Here is a 16,366-nt window from a genome sequence, read left to right on the forward strand (position 1 = left end):
TGGCTACCACCAATTTATGAGTGATGCCCTTGAGGTTGCCCTTGGTCTGTGATTGCTTTGTTTAGGTCTTGGACCAAGGTCCAAAGGTCCAAGGTAGCAGATGACATGTTGGGTGTGCAAAAACCTGCACAGTCTTTTTTCCACTGTGTTAGGCAGCTGATGTTACCCTAGGCCTTATCAGTATACAGGGGAACAGACTGGACTGCTGGAGCTGCTACTCACAGGGAGTGACCTGCACAACTTTTCCCCACACCGGTCCACTGTTCCATGGTTTGACTGCAGCTTTGTCGGCATAATGGACTTTTCCTGCATCCCAGACTCCAGGCAGCTGCTGCCTCCTGGTGCAGCTCAGCTTAAAGAGAAGGTAGCACCTGTCCTTCACCAGGAGGGAACAGGGGCTGGGAGGAGAAGCTCTTTCCTGCAAGGAGGCTCGGGAGGGAAGCATGCAATAATGCTCACTGGATGGGGGAGGGCCCCCTGAGGCAAGGGATCAGGGGGTGATGGCCCTGGGTAGGTGGCTTTGTCCAGTCCTTCTTCCTGCCCATCCCCATCTCGCAACGTGGCTTTGGGTGGGTGACAGTGCAGGAACGAATGATGCACGCTGGCCATGAGGGTTTCTCATTTTCCAACGGTTACCACCTTGGATGCTGGCTGCCCTCTGGACGGGGGCACATCTTGTTTGGGCACTTGGGGATCCAGGCAGTGCTCTGCAGGCTGGGGAGCCCCCTCTGAAGCACACTGGTGCAGGGCATGGCGTGCGTTGCTGTGTGTGCATTGAGGGCTACCCGGCAAGACTGCAAGGGGGCCCTGGACCAGGGAGCCATCACACAACACCCGAGGAGTCTGCAGTTGGTCTTGCAAGACCAGCAAGTGGTGGAGGCAGCTCAGATGGCCATCCTGGCCAGGGAGGGCCAGTCACCCTGACCTAGCCCCCTTCCCATCCTGCTGAACCCTTTTTGTCCTATATTCCCTTTCCCACCCAGATGCCCAACTCCTATTCCCCTTCCCTCACCATTTACAAACGCCAGCTACTGTGTTTGTGGTTCCTCCCCAGACCACTACCTTGCCTGTGGCTGTGCTCCCATACCTCTGGGTACTGGTGGGTGTGGCACAGGGTTCCTGTGATGGGAAGGCAGGATAAGCAATGCTTCCCCCAGGCTGGGTGGGCCCTGCATAGCTTGCCACAGTCTCCATGGCCTGGCCGCTCCTAGGCTCGAGCTTGGCTGCCTGGCTGGCTAGCTACCTGCCTTCTTCTGGTGCATCCACCTCTGCAGTAGACGTTCTGCTCAGCAGTGGACAGCCATTGCTGGCAACACAATGCTGGGCTAAGTGGAGCCTTGCTACGGTCCAGCAGAGCACTTCTGCTGTTCTCACGAAAATGCAGTGGATCAACTACCTTAATGCAATAGTTGATGAAGTGCCTCCATTTTGAGATTGGCTCTAAAATGCAGATGTCATGCCCACATCGTCAGGCTTAATTTTTCCTGCTTTTTATACCATCTGCTCTGTTGAAGAGTTTTGGAGAACAAAAAAGCATGCACACCCTTTTGTGGCTGGTTGGTCCTAATAAAGGTATGGCCCAACTGTGGATTTAGATTTTTTTTTTTTCTCATGGACCAACATGGGCATCTTTGCTTTTTTTAATACTCACTTTTGCTGATCCCAAATTCTCTGTTTTATCTAATTACAGTATTCACATTGGATTTGTTTTAGTAATTTAACAAAGGTAAGATAAAAGCATATTAATTTGATTCTTAACCACATGAATTGGTGGATGAACACTGCTTGTGGCATATGCAATGGTCATGTCCCATGCATCAATAAAACCGACATCCAGATCCCGAAAAATGTCCTTTAGTGCAAGGTACTGGGCGTAGCCATGGAAATCACTGAATCGCTCCTGGTCTATGTCCATCTCTCGGATGTTCTCTCCCTTGATGATGACTCGTGTGTCTGGACTTCTCAGGAGAAGGCGCTGGATGGCACCCCGGACATTAATCGCCCTGCGGATGAAGAGCTCCATGGGGAAGGGGCGGAAGTGCTGGCCCAGGGAAACGACCACAGCCGTGTCTTTGTCGCCTGCTATGTTGTCGATCTCCCGAGCAATGAAGGAGTGAACTTTCACTGAGTGCTCATAGGTGCTTATGAAGGGGTGGCCATGTTTTTTCCACTGAATTTGAATGTGTCTGGCAAAGTCCACAGCAATCAGTGTCTGGGGATTGTTAGTTTCAAAGATGTAAAGGTATTTAAGAGCTAATGGAATAAAATAGAAACACAATCACGTTCTTTAAAAAGCAACTGTATGCTGAAGAACTACTGGGCTACTTCTTTGAGTGAAAACTCTACTAACATTTGGCCTGTGATCTGGGATCTAATGGCTGCTTTTTATTGAATGCAAAGACTAATGGATGCTGTTTATTTCAAGCCAAAGATTTCTACCTGCTACATGATCAGCTGTTCTTACTGCTCCCAAATTTGCATTTAATTCCAGTAATTTCTTTTTGAATGTAGCAGCCCTATTTTATAGGGTGCCCTCTCACTGCAAGGATCTCACATGGAGAAGAGGACAAACTTCTTCCAGACGTTTCCTCTCAGTCAGAACTTCTTCACTGCTTTCAGTTGCCCCATGGCTACACAGTGGCATGGAAGGGCAGTGCTGGTTCACTCACCAGCCCTAGGAGTTGCAAAGCCACTGGGAATTGGTGCTCTTTCCCTTCCGGGAAGAACTTAATGAGGAGGATAGTGGTGGGAACTATAATTTACAGCAGGCTTCCATAATGTGATGTCTCCCAGTTGTTTTGAATGACAATTCCAAGCCAGCATGATGGGAGTTATAGCCCAAAATGTTTACATTACATGAGGTTGGGGAAGTCTAGCTTACACCCATCCACCGAGCAGGGTAGTGGAGATGCCTCTCCCAAACTGAATTCCATCAGGACTGCCTTTTGCTCTGTCCATAATCTACATGAGTGAATGAGCAAATAAGTGCACACGCACACATACATGCACACAAATACATACATACATACATGCATACATACTTAAGTATAACACCATGAGACTGAGAAGATACATCCATTTCTTGCAGACCATCAGTCAGAATGATACCAGCTTCACCCTGCTAGAGTGATCTCTGCTGGTCATCCTTTCATCAATTTCACTAAAATGTGCCGCTTTTGCTTAGCTCTGCTGCCATCCAAGGCAAACTTCTATAATATTACTTTGAGCAACCAGATCAATTATAGCAGACATCAATACAATAATATAGTCATGTTGTGTCAACAGGTTTCCTAAACCCAACTCATTAAAGAAAGACTGGAAGAATTAGGTTTAGGGCACAGAAAGGATTCTGCGCACTAGCAGGCAAGCAGATGTACAGGCAACAATGCTATGTTGTGGCATCTCACAGTGGTAGAACCTACTTTTCAATCTCTTTTGAAGGCTCTTCATCCATTGTCGCACAGTTGAGTCTCCCATGAAGTAAATCACCTTTCCTTCCAAGCAGGTGTAAATTTGGTCCAAGGTGTTCAAATTGGCCATGTTGCAGAAAACAGGATGCCATTGCTTCTGCCACACAAAGCCACTGGGAAATGGGGAGCTCACCCCACCCCAACATTTCATGCTTGCTGTTGTCTTGCTGCCTGGTCAAAGAAAAACAAGTGACAACCAGCTGAAAACAAACCCTGTGACTGTGGAATTGTGAGGGAACCAGCATTGAAAGGAAGATGCCAATGGCTATACAGGGCCTGGGGCAATCAATGAGGATCCAAAGCCCCAGGAAGGAGAAAAGTAGCCACCTCACAGGCAACATTTTGCAGCTTATCAATTCTACCCCTGGAAAACTATGTGCCAATTCTCAAGGAAGAACCATTTTATGAAAAGGTCCTAGGAAGGAAGCACACCATAACAATAATCAATTTAATCATGATAACTATTTGGGATCCTGCGAACTTTCATACTTACCTAGTAAAAATAAAAACATCAATAAAGAACCAGCAGGGCAGCTAAAATGTCTCAGCCTGAAAAGTCTTTCTTGTACATTTCCCCAGGCAGACCAGGGATTGCGGATGGACAGAGAATGGCCCATCTTACTAGGTATTCCCTGGCCTACAGAAATGATGCTAGGACACTAAAGCCACCAAAGTTGTGATGGAAACCAGAAACTCCAACTCACTTTCAGAGGGTAGAACATAAATGTCCCCAAATGTCTGAGGAATCTCAACTCCAATACTGGACCTTGAAGAGAGAGAAGCAAATCAGAACATATCAGTCATCAAGAATGCTCCTGGTTTTATCACACTTCATTCTCACATCTAACTTGCCTTTTCAGAAATGGAAGACCTGGCTAGATGGATTTTCAGTGGCCACTCCCAGACTGTGGAATTCCCTCCTGAGGGAGGCTAGGCTCTCTCTCTCTGTTGTCCTTTCACTGGCAGGCAAAGACCACGCCATTCATGAAGGCCTGTGGCCTGTAAGTGGGGCGTCTATTGGGCTGGGTGATATTTTTAATTCTTTTTTTTTAAAAATCCTGTAATTGTTATATTTGTATTGGATTTTAATGTGTTGTTTTATTGTTTTAGTTAATGATAATTGTGTAAGCTGCCTTGAATGCCATTTTTTTGGTAGAAAAGTGAGGTACAAATAAAATCAGATCAAATCAATAAATGGATCTGGGTCTGATCCAGGAAGGCAGTTCTTGTGATGTCACGTCACTATTGGATACAAATGGGAAATGACATTGAAATACCCCAGGAATAATCCCATAGTGTTCCAGATGTAGAGCAGAAGAACATAATAGTGACAGCCCGATATAAAACCAGTTGAAGTGAATTCAGAATCTGGCTCATGGACTGCCTGTATTGCTATTTACTTACTTATCCAAATGTATGACCCTACCCATGCGATACGTTCAAGTCATGTTACCTCAGTCATACATATGTGGAGTAGATCTTTGCTCCCATCAAATGAGCAAACTAAAGTCGGTGGTTGAGGGATGACAAAGTAAGACAAAATTTCAAATCATACATAGATAAACCATAAAAATCACAGAAACCAAACTCCATATGCCTACACAACCATTGTCCCTTCGTCAGTGCAACCACTCATCTCCAATATCTCCTGAAACATGACTGAACAGCTCCATTCTATCTGTAGTTTGAAATAGTCTTTGCTTCACCCAACAGATGAGCCCCAACATTTTGCAACTCAGTGTTGCATGTGTAACAACTGCGGTGTCTCGCTTCATAGTCACACCAAAGCTGTTATTGGCATAAGCAGTTGTTATATTTATGCTTTTGCAAGAATAGATGTTTTCATTGTAAAACAACTAATTCCAGCACTCAAACCCTCAGGAAAGGAGATGGAAACACAACTCACTGCACCTTGTTTTCAAATTGCCTCACCCACACGCATCATCATGCCACAATGTCACTGACTGTCAGGGGTGTTCCTGAGCACAGGGAGTGGGATAGCAGTTCAGATTCTGAAGAAGAACCATCAGACATGGGGGAGGTGTTTTCCGAGGCTAGTCCAGATATGAGTAGGCCTGCTTCTCAGGTTACAAACATACAGATGGCTGAGCTTGAGGGTCCCTCCTCACCCCCCCCCCCCATGAGAGGCAGCGAACAGGAGGTTGACCTAATAGATGCAGGCGCAGATGCAGAGCAAAGAGAGAGAAGGCAGGGGTGGAACATAGGCAGTCTACTGGATTGGCCTTGCATGAGAAGCTGTGCTTAGAGGCCTCAAGAGGAGAGAGGGAGCTCCCCCCTTAAGTTAGACTAGCAGGACCGCCTCCCTCTTCAAATGGTGGGCAACTCTCATAAATCCCATTTGGATCCCCTGAAGGCATTCCTTGTAGATGGAGAGTTTCTCTGAAAAATTTCATCTGTATGACCCTGTGAAGTAATGGATTAAAAGCTATAGACTGAAGCCTCTCTGTGTATGTTTGGGCACTGAAGTGAGGTGGGGGCTGAGGGAATTGTGACACTGACTGATGATTTGAGATGAACACATCCCTGGGTCTGAATGCAGAAGAGAAAGGGAGAAATGTTCATCCCGTTATGGGAAGGACAGGAGATAAGGTAGTCCCAAGCTGACTTGGTTCTCAAATAAGGATAAAGATATCCTAGAGATAGAGAGGATTCATGTTAGTGTGCATCTAACCTGGAGTTATCTAGGGCCTTCTGATTGCTCAGGGGCTCAACGGAGTAAATACACAGATCAGTTCTGTCCTAAACTGAAAAATCTGAAGGGTAAACAGGCAAGTAAATACCTCTTTAAAAGGCTCCGTTCCAAGTCTGTAAGATATGAGATGGGTGTGTTGTAGGACTTTAGGGAGATGAAAGCTTCACATGGCACATCCTTTGGTTTCACACAATAGAAGGCCTCCTGGTCTCGCTCATCAAGATACTCACAGAGTTCTGCCTTTGTGGTCATGTTAAAACCGCATTCAGTGAAGACTTCTGATGTTCCATTTAAAAATCGGCCTGTGAAAGCTACTTTGCCGTAGCCTTTCTTCCTCGCTGCCCACAGTGCAGAAACGCCTTCGCTGGGGTGGATCAGCAAGAGGGAAACACTGACATTACCTTCCCAAAACAGGGTGAAATTGACCAGGTACGTCCCATTCCTATAGTCTTCGATAAGCCCAGAAGCTGCGGCATTCAGACTCGATGAATAGATCCTTGCTCGTAAGAAGTCCCCTCCGTACGCCTTCCTCTTCCCCACGTGGTCGTACAACTCCAGCCGAACCATCAGGGGCTCCCCAACGCAATAAGGGTCTTTGCGGTGTAATATGGTGGCTTTGCTGTTCTTGGCACTTGTGGTGGTTTGAATATGGGTGAAAGTGACACTGGGCATCAGCCGGTCCAGTTGTGTAAGGGTGTCTTTTACTTCTTCCTCCTTTTCTGCCCATGCCTTCCTAGTATGGCTTACACTGCCATCTTTCATTGGCCAAACTGTGCTCCTGTCATCTTTGATTGAACAAATATTATTTTTAATAATTAGGAAGCTGCCTATGTTTCTGATATACTAGGGTATCATTCTCAATGTGTTTATGAAAATTAAAAAAGAACAAGTGCTTACCAGTATCTGCAGCAGTTTGATTTGCTTCTAATTGTTTCATGAGACCTCTGAAGATGGTAAACTTAAGCATGAAATGAAAAAGACATAACAACGAGGGTTTACATGGGGACAGCTGACTTCTCAGACATTGGGGCTGCTTTCAGTTGAGGCTTTTATCACACCATCACCCTGCCTTATTTATGGAATTTTACAGGGGGCCCAGACAATGTTGTCTTCCACTCAGAAGCGTCCCATGTTTTCCCACCACTTTTTCCTCACTGGAGAAAATCCATGAAGGGGGGAAGACAGAAGAGCTGCCTCAGGCCTTCTGAGCGGCAGTGCTAGGAGACTTCTGTTTGGAAGCACCCAGGACTCCGCTCCAGCTGGTGGATTTGCGCCAGCAAACAGAGAGGGACAATTGCATAAAAATGCTGAAACAGTTATGTGCCCCTCCCCACAAATCCTAGGCAATTTTTAATGATAAATATATTATAAATAAAATGAAAGTGTTTTCCTGAGTCACTAAACTGGGAGAGGGGCAGGATTTTTCAGACCACTGGTGGTATCTGGAGCAAGCATAATGCCAAGATCCTAGCAATTATTCAAATAGTTGCAGAAACGGGCATGGATAGAGAGATTCTCCCTTGACTGTACAAGCTGGTGTCCAATTTGCTACTGGGTGCAATTCAGAGTGTTGGTGATTACCTTTGAAACCTCACATGGCTTGGGTCCAGGATACCTGAGGGACTGCAGCCCCCCAATACCAACTGGCCTGCTCCTAAGATCAGAAGGAGACCTCTGGTGGAGACCTCATTTATGGTGACGAGATTTAGTGCCTTCCTAGCAGTTACACCAATATTTTGGAACACCTTGCCCCAAGCAATGCAGGTGGATCCATCCTGGGCTGTCTTTCACTGAAGGGTGGTAAATTCATTTCTATTCTGGAAGGCTTTAGCCTACTACGTTTCTGTTTCGTTTACATTTTTTTTTTTTAATCTGTGGTATCTGCGTCTCTATTTTTATTCTCTCTGTATTTTATTGTACTTGTCACTGAACGTTTTATTGATGTTTTTATTTATATAAAAAATTATATTCCCCCTTCCAATGCCCATGCACCACTGAAAGCAGCACACATCAATTTAAAACCACCAAACAATATTTAAATTGTTGTGAGCCACTTTGAGTGGCTGATGCATGGGCACGAGAAGAGGGAAATATAAATACAAAGATAAATATTCCTTTTCACCTTTCACCTATGGAGATCTTTGAAAGTTAAAGACTTGAATGCAGATAAGGAGATGTGGGAGAGGGGGGGAAAACCCACTGATAATTGTCAGCGGAGAATTCACAAATCTTTTGAAGTATTTCAGGGCTTAGCTAAAACGGATGAAGTGGCATAATGGCCCAGGAGAACTGTGATCTGGGGATGGGCCCTTTTGAGAAGGATGAGTCAAGTTTATGGAACAGGACAGGTATATCAACAGCAATGAATGAGCCACAATCCCTAAGTAAAACCACCATGCACCAAATTAAGACAAAGTGAGGAAAAATTAGGGAAATTAATTCAGGAAAGAGGTTCTAAAAAATTAAAAGACAAAACAATTTCCCTGATGGAAATAGTTAAAAGATATGAACAAAAAATCCAGGACTTGCAAATTACAATTAAATTAAAATTAAAAAAAGGAAATGTTCAATATGGTGAAAGATATGGTGAAAAAGGCACTATTGTGAGGAAAGACCGCCCAACAGAATAACAATAGGACAGTATATGTTTTAGGATGACATTAATAAGTTAAAGGCACAGATGGAACAATTAGACATAGATATAACACAGTGTAAAATAAAGCTGAGGAGTATTCTGAAAGAAATTGAAAGGAATAAACCGGCAGGCTAACTGGAAGAATCTCATTATGTGTCAAGTATGCTTTAGGATATAAGACTGTGCATAGTTACATTTTCTATGTACAGTGCCTTAACCTTTGGAGGCACTCAGTAAATAGGGTTATGATTATTAAACGTATTGCAAATATTAAGAGGAAAATAATGAGCTCGAGTGAAAATTGTTATTATAATTGTTATTAGATAACCCACCTCCCCTGTTCCTTCCACCCTGTTCCTTCAACCCTTATTTGAGCTCCTCACCCTCAGGATTATGCTCTAAGGGTGCAATGCATGGTAAGACAGAAAAAAGTCCTACAGTTCCCAGCATTCCCCAGCCAGCCATGTTGTAGGATTTTTTTCTGTCTAAACAAAGAAAGGACTGCGCCCTTAGTAAACTTGGTTCTGAAATTCCTATTGTTTTGTTTCCGGCACCTGCTGTAAACAGTTTTATCTAAACAAGCCTTCCCTGGTTGACTAGCCAGGGTTTTATTGTCACTTTTATTGACATCAACTGATTTCAAATATTTTAATTCCATACTTTGATTCTTTTTTCTTTATTGTTCACCACTCGAGAATTGTGTTAGATATAGAGCTGAATGTAAATCTTGTAAAGAAATAAAATACAGTAAAGAAATTAGGGGTGGGGGAATCCATTATGTCAAAATGCTGATGATTTCAAAAGCCTGTTTTTTAAAATGATTTTTTTTAACACAGAGCTTTTCATGCTATGTTTAAGGTTCATCATGCGCTACAAAGTGGATATAACAATTTCACCACAGAGAGACACTAATTTATTTATTTATTTCATTTTTATAGCGCCCAATAGCCGAATTCTCTGGGCGGTTCAGAAAACGAAAACCACAAAAATTCAACAGAAAATACAATATATAATATAATATAATATAGAAAATACAATATAAAAAATAAAACTACAGTATGCAATATATTGAAAATACAATTTAAAATGGAATAAAAAATGCCACCAGAATAAAATCTAGCAGCAGTGCAGATATTTAAAGTGCGATAGCAGATTTAAGACAGCAGAGCTAAAAAACTAGAATGCTAAAATGCCAAGGATGCTAAAGATGCCAAAGATGCCTGAGAAAATAAAAAGGCCTTCACCTGGTGCCGGAAAGAGCACAACGTAGGCACCAGGCAAACCTCTCTGGGGATGTTTGATGGCACCCAGATAGTGCCTTAGAGTTTCAGCTTTCACTTTACAGTTTGTTAAAGAGGAATCTTACCCCGGACTTGCTTTTGTGGAGCGCGTAGCTGATGAAGATGATCTTTCCAAGCACAAGGGCTACGAAAGCCGCCTGCCTCACGGTACGAGCCAAGGACGTTCCTGTGGGAAGCATGTCGCTGCTCCTTTAAGGGCAATCCCCGGAGGGCCTCGCGCAGAAGCGTGCTATTTCTGGCAGAAAGGCAGGATATAAATTTAAGAAACAAAGGAATCAATAAACATCAACACTCACATGGCTAGAAGCTGGGAGGGAGGCCCAGTGCAGCCACGGGCACCTTTGGCAACTCGAGAAACTGTGCTGGGCACCACCACAAAATGGCTGCCACAGGAGGAGTGGCCCTTTCTGAAAAAAATAAGCTCTTTTCCTTGGAGAGCTGTAAGGGGCATGTGCAAGCATCCATTTGCCTAGCAAAGGGGCCTGGAGCCAGACCCTGCCCAGAACTAGTTAATCCTTTACTCGCCAGGAGGGCAAGATTGCAAGGGCCTTCGGAGCCCCCTCACCACATGGGCCCCTGGGTGGCAGCCTCCTTGGGTGGGCCGCACCCTCTCCCCCCACTCCCCTTACCTTGGTGATTGGCAGCAGCAAACCCCCAAAACAGACAAACAAAAACCAGGCCTGCCCAACAAGCGCTGCTGCTAGTACCCGCCATTTTAATCCCCCAGCTATGCCTGTGCGGCCCCCAAAGTAATTGTCACCCTACAGTACTGCCACGTTTGGGCCCCACGGGCACTGTGGGGGGATTACAATGCTGGTTGCCAGCCACAGCCTGCCAGGCTCCGGTGCTGAGAAGAGTGCCAGGCCCAGGCGGCTGCAGCCGGCTCTGGGGGTCGGCTGCAGGGGAAGCGGCGGGCCCTCCTGAGGGCTGAGGACGTTGGCCACTGCCCAGCGAGGCTGACCCCAGATGCCGGGCCAGCTCACCAAGCTCGCTCTCAGCCGGCCTGCCCCAGAACCGTTCCTCTCTCTTGCCCCCGGCCGGCCGGCTGGCCGGCCTTCCTTCCCTCCTGCCTGATGGCAGCAGCAAGAGGTGAGAGCAGCAGGCAGAGTAGCAGGGCTACACAGACCCGCTGTCTTTGTGCATCTGCTCCTTCCTTTGCAGCGGGGAGCTTGTTGCCGCAGGCGTGGGCTGGGCCAGGGGAAAGGGAGGGCCGCAGGAGGCGAACCATGCTCATCCTCTGAGCACGTGCCGAACGCCTTTCACTGGCGGAGACAAAAGTAGCCACTTTGCGTGCCATTTTCTTGGTATAAAGTGGAGTACAAATCAAATAAATAAAGGTAGGCAAGCACCGTTTCAAATCTGCCTGCTGCCTTTCTGGGAGTCGGGCTAAGTAAATGATGGGGGAATAATGGACAGTCTCACTTAAACCCCAGCACCTGTCTCTACAGAGCAAGAAAGATTACATTTTACGGGGCTCAAGGGTTTGGTGTGGGGGTGGGGGGGAGGTGGCGTAATGTCAGCCATCCCTACGCCTCAGCTCTCGGTTCAGAGATGTTTACGGCATCTAAACATATCTGAACCAAGGACAGGCCTTGTTCTCAATGCCAAGCCAGCAAGCAGGTGAAGAGAGCATCCCTGGGCACGTGCAGAGTGGGTTTCCTCTGCACACAGTACACACACACAAAGCTTGTTTTAGCAGTTTCTAGGTTGGAGGACGCAACTTGCATATAGATGGAGATATTATTATTATTATTATTATTATTATTATTATTATTATTATTATTATTATTCCTAGGAAGCTGCCTTGGTCCACCTAGCCCAGTATTGACTACTACAGAGGTTGGCAGCAGCTCTTCTCCAGGGTCCCAGACAGGGCCGGGTCTTTCCAGTCCCACCCGTGTATCAGTGGACCTGGAACTGGGCAAGAGAGCTGGGGCAGCAGCAGCAGACAGGGCGACTGAGTCACTGTCAGAGAAGGCAGCCCCAGATTGAGGGACACCTACCTGGAAGGGAGTCCACAAACAGCACAGAGGCAGGACAGGAGAGTGCGGCGTTTAAGTTAGGCGTCTTTCATAAAGGACTCTGGTTGCAAGATAGGGCTGGCAGCCACTGAGACACAGAGCCCAGCTGAAGAAGGGCAGCAGGAAGAACGAAAGCAGGAAGGCCTTTTCCCTCCTGGAGCAAGGCCCGAAGCCCGCAGGCTAATAGAGAGCCAGGGCCTGCAGGAGAAGCCACCACCACCACCACCACTGGGGAAGAGGCGTGCTTGCCGCCGCTGGGCCTGCTGCTGCCGCCGCTGGGCCTTTTGCCGCCGCCGCTGCCACCACCACCAGGCCTTCCTTGTGGACTTCTGCCTGGCAGACCACCAGTCCCTGCAGGACCAGGCCCCCAGGTACCGAGCCAGCTGTGCTGCTCCACCTGCCCCTCCCTGGAGGGGCTACATAAGCTGGCTGGCTGAGGTGGCCTGGGAGAGCCAGGGCCTGCAGGAGAAGCCGCCACCACCACCACCGGGGAAGAGGCGTGCTTGCAGCCGCTGGGCCTGCTGCCGCCGTCGCCGCCGCTACCACCGCCACCAGGCCTTCCCTGTGGACTCCTGCCTGGCATTTTTAAGGGGATTTTAATTGTTTTGTTTGTTTGTTTTATTTTGTTGGGGGGGATTTTGTTGTGTTTTTAGGGGTGGGTAGCCTGCCTGATAGGCGGGAGCGAGGGGGCATGTGTCCACCTGATGGAGGCAGTGGGGGGAGTGTTGGGGGCCAGAACATACCGAGGCTGGGCGGCAGGCGCTGGCGGAGCGCTAGGGGCAGGCCATGCCAGCTAAGGGGAACGAGGGAGAGATGTGTAGTATCTGTCCCCTGCTCCGGGCCTGTCCAGAGCCAAAGGATGGCTGGGGGAGGCGTGACCCCATCTTCTGGCCTTCGTTTGCTGCTCTGCAGTGCCAGGTCTGTTGCCCAGAAAACCTCCCTCATCCATGACATGATCCTGGATGAGGGTGCAGACCTGGCATGTATTACGGAGACCTGGCTGGCCGAGGCTGCTGCTCCAGCCCTTGCAGCCATGTGTCCAGCTGGATTTTCGTATGCACAGCAGCCGAGGGCTGGGGATCGGGGAGGGGGAGTGGCTGTTATCTACCGAGAGTCCTTGGTCTTCACCAGGCCCCGTCTCCGGGAGACCAAGGTTGTTGAGTGCATGTACTGGAGGTTGGGCCCGAAGGGCAGTCTGGGGATTCTGCTTGTGTACCGTCCACCCCGCTGCACGACTGACTCCCTGGCCGAGGTGCTTGAGGTGGTCTCTGATGTGCGTGTACAGTCCCTTAACTTACTGGTGTTGGGGGACTTCAACGTACATTCGGAGGCCATCCTCACAGGAGCACCTCGGGACTTCATGGAGACCATGGCCTCCTGGGAGCTGCACCATATTCTAACTGGGCCCACCCATGTAGCCGGTCATGCACTAGACCTTGTGTTTGTTTCTGGAGAAGTGGGGAGTGATCTGGAAGTCGGGGGTATATCCACCACCCCCTTGTCATGGTCAGATCACTATCTGGTGATGTTGGACTTCTTGGTTCCACAACCCCTCCGCAGGGGTGGAGGACCCATTAAAATGGTCCGCCCCAGGCGTCTTATGGATCCAAATGGATTCCTGAACGCGCTTGGGGATTCTCTGGGGCATGCCAACGGCCACTCGGTCGAGACCCTGGTGGGTGGCTGGAATGCCGCAATCACTGGGGCATTAGATCAGGTAGCTCCGAAGCGCCCCCTCCCCCTGAACAGGGCTCGGACTGCACCATGGTTCAATCCGCGGTTACGAGCTCTGAAACAGGAGGTGAGACGGCTAGAGCGCCGGTGGCGGAAGTCTCGCTCCAAAGACGATCAGACACGGGCTAGAGCTATATCTTCAGCCTATCACGTGGCGGTGAAGGCAGCAAAAAAGGAATATTATGCTGCCTCCATCGCGTCTGCAGAGTGCTGCCCCAGGAGGCTGTTCCAAGTGGTCCGGAGCCTGGTCGGTCCTGTGGCTCCGGAACCACTGGAGCAGTCTAAGGCCTCCTGTGAGGCTTTGGCAAGGCACTTTGCAGATAAAATTGATCAGATTAGGTGTGTTACTCTGCACGCTGTGGATACAGTTAGTGAGCAAGAGGCGGCCTGTGGCAAACCGGTTTTGTGGGATCGGTTCCAGCTTCTTCCTCCTGATAAAGTGGACAAGGTGCTTTCATCTGTAAGGCCAACCACCTGCTTACTTGATCCTTGCCCATCTTGGCTCATTATGAGCTGCAGAGAGAGACTGGGTGAGGGGATCAAGGCGGTGGTGAACGCCTCCCTTGAGGAGGGAGTGATGCCATCAGCCCTCAAGGAGGCAGTGATAAGACCGCTCTTAAAGAAGCCCTCCTTGGATCCTCAAGTTCTGAACAACTTTCGCCCAGTCTCAAATCTGCCATTTTTGGGCAAGGTGATTGAGCGGGTGGTGGCGGTGCAGTTGAAGGCACACTTGGAAGAAACTGATTATCTAGACCCATTTCAGTCGGGCTTCAGGCCTGGGCATGGGACAGAAACGGCCTTGGTCGCCTTGGTGGATGATATGAGGAGGGCTCTGGATAGGGGTGAATGCTCCTTCCTTGTTCTCCTCGACCTCTCAGCGGCTTTTGATACCGTTGACCACGGTATCCTCCTGGACCGCCTGGAGGGGTTGGGCATTGGAAACACTGTGTTGCGGTGGTTCCAGTCCTTCCTCTCTGGCAGGTACCAGAGGGTAGCACTGGGAGAGGAGGTTTCGGACCCGTGGCCACTTACTTGTGGGGTGCCACAGGGTTCCATCCTCTCCCCGATGCTATTTAACATCTATGTGAAGCCACTGGGGGCTATCATCAGGAGGTTTGGGGTGCAGTGTCATCAATATGCGGATGACACTCAGCTCTACCTCTCATTCAAATCTTCACCAAGGTTGGCCGTAGAATCCCTGTCCAAATGTCTGGAGACGGTGAGTGGCTGGATGGGGAGGAATAAGCTGAAGCTCAACCCTGACAAGACCGAGGTACTTTTGGTGGGAGACAAGAGGAAGCTGGGGGATGTTGACCTGGTGTTGAATGGGGTACAGCTACCCTTGAAAGACCAGGTCCGCAGCCTGGGGGTCATTTTGGACTCCCAGCTGTCCATGGAGGCTCAGGTGTCAGCTGTGAGCCGGACAGCGCTGTATCAACTCCATCTGATACGGCGGCTGCGCCCCTACCTTCCCGACCATCTGCTCCCATCGGTAGTACATGCCCTGGTCTCCTCTCGTTTAGAGAGGATCAGCCTCGGATGGCCTTCTCTCTGTCCCATCAGCCAGGACAGCTAGACTGGTGGGGACGAGGGAGAGGGCCTTCTCTGTGGTGGCCCCCACTCTGTGGAACTCCCTCCCTAGGGAACTCCGTCATGCCCCCTCTTTAATGAGCTTCCGTCGTGCATTAAAAACGTGGTTGTTCAGGCAGGCATTTGGGGTGGGTTAGGGTATTTTTTTAAAAAAAATTTATGGTAAAATTTTACTGTTTTAAATTGTTTATGGTGGGTTGTACATCGCCCAGAGTGGCTGGGTGACCAGTCAGATGGGCGATTAATAAATTTAATAAATAAATAAATAGGACGACCAGTGCAAGCCCGGGTAACAACGAAGTCTGAGAGAGGGCGGCTGGCTTGTGGGCCTACCTGGCTGGGCTGAGGCTGGGCCATGTGGGGTGAGGCCTTATATAGGCCTCCCCCCAAATCTCATTTTGCAAGTCTCACGAGACACAAATTCCACATCTTATGGGAGTTCGAGGCTCCAAGTCTTGCAATGGCTGGGATTACCAGCCATTGAAATATTCCCTGCCAGCCCCAGCCCTGGAAGTCTCCCTGGTCACGGGCTGCCCCATCAGCAGAAGCACAGAGCCAAAGGAGCCCCATCCGCGCCTTCCTCTGCTCTGCCACAATTCCCCCTCCCACAGCTGTGCACAGCTGCCATTGCATTCTGAACTAGCTTGATCTTTCGGCATCCCGAGGAACATCTTGTGCTCTTGACCAAGCGTTCTCCCACTGCTTTCTTACTAAACTCCCCCCCACCCCATCCATTAAGGGAGCAATCCTATGGCTGCTATACATTGTCTAAGGGGCTGCAGAATAATGGGGATTCCCCCCTCTGTGGTCAGAGGCAGCGTTCCAACCGCGGAAGGGGCGTCAGTGATCTGCCCCCCTCCCCTGCCCCCTTGCAGCCAGCATGGAAAGAACCGCACTGGTTG

General features: G+C 48.6%; 1 protein-coding gene across 3 annotated transcripts; it reads right to left on the reverse strand.

Moving 5' to 3' along the window:
- Positions 1–1,608: 1,608 nt before the first annotated feature.
- LOC146340378 (NXPE family member 4-like) lies at positions 1,609–12,674 on the reverse strand. Of its 3 annotated transcripts, none has more exons than XM_084860619.1 (7): positions 12,123–12,674; positions 10,185–10,354; positions 7,081–7,141; positions 6,272–6,968; positions 4,175–4,236; positions 3,423–3,641; positions 1,609–2,253 (listed from the first exon to the last, which is right to left on the reverse strand). In XM_084860619.1, exons 2-7 carry the CDS (start codon positions 10,296–10,298, stop codon positions 1,718–1,720), a joined length of 1,689 nt encoding a protein of 562 aa, XP_084716745.1. In that variant the 5' UTR covers positions 10,299–10,354; positions 12,123–12,674; the 3' UTR covers positions 1,609–1,717. The 3 variants fall into 3 exon arrangements, with proteins under 3 accessions (XP_084716745.1, XP_084716747.1, XP_084716746.1); XM_084860621.1 differs by lacking the exon at positions 12,123–12,674 and adding an exon at positions 11,246–11,358; XM_084860620.1 differs by lacking the exon at positions 12,123–12,674 and adding an exon at positions 11,103–11,268.
- Between the last annotated feature and the right edge of the window lie 3,692 nt (positions 12,675–16,366).

The sequence above is a fragment of the Heloderma suspectum genome, chromosome 6 (genome assembly GCF_057233095.1).
Source record: "Heloderma suspectum isolate Gila_16-S chromosome 6, 16-S_ref, whole genome shotgun sequence".
Taxonomy (NCBI): Eukaryota; Metazoa; Chordata; class Lepidosauria; order Squamata; family Helodermatidae; genus Heloderma; species Heloderma suspectum.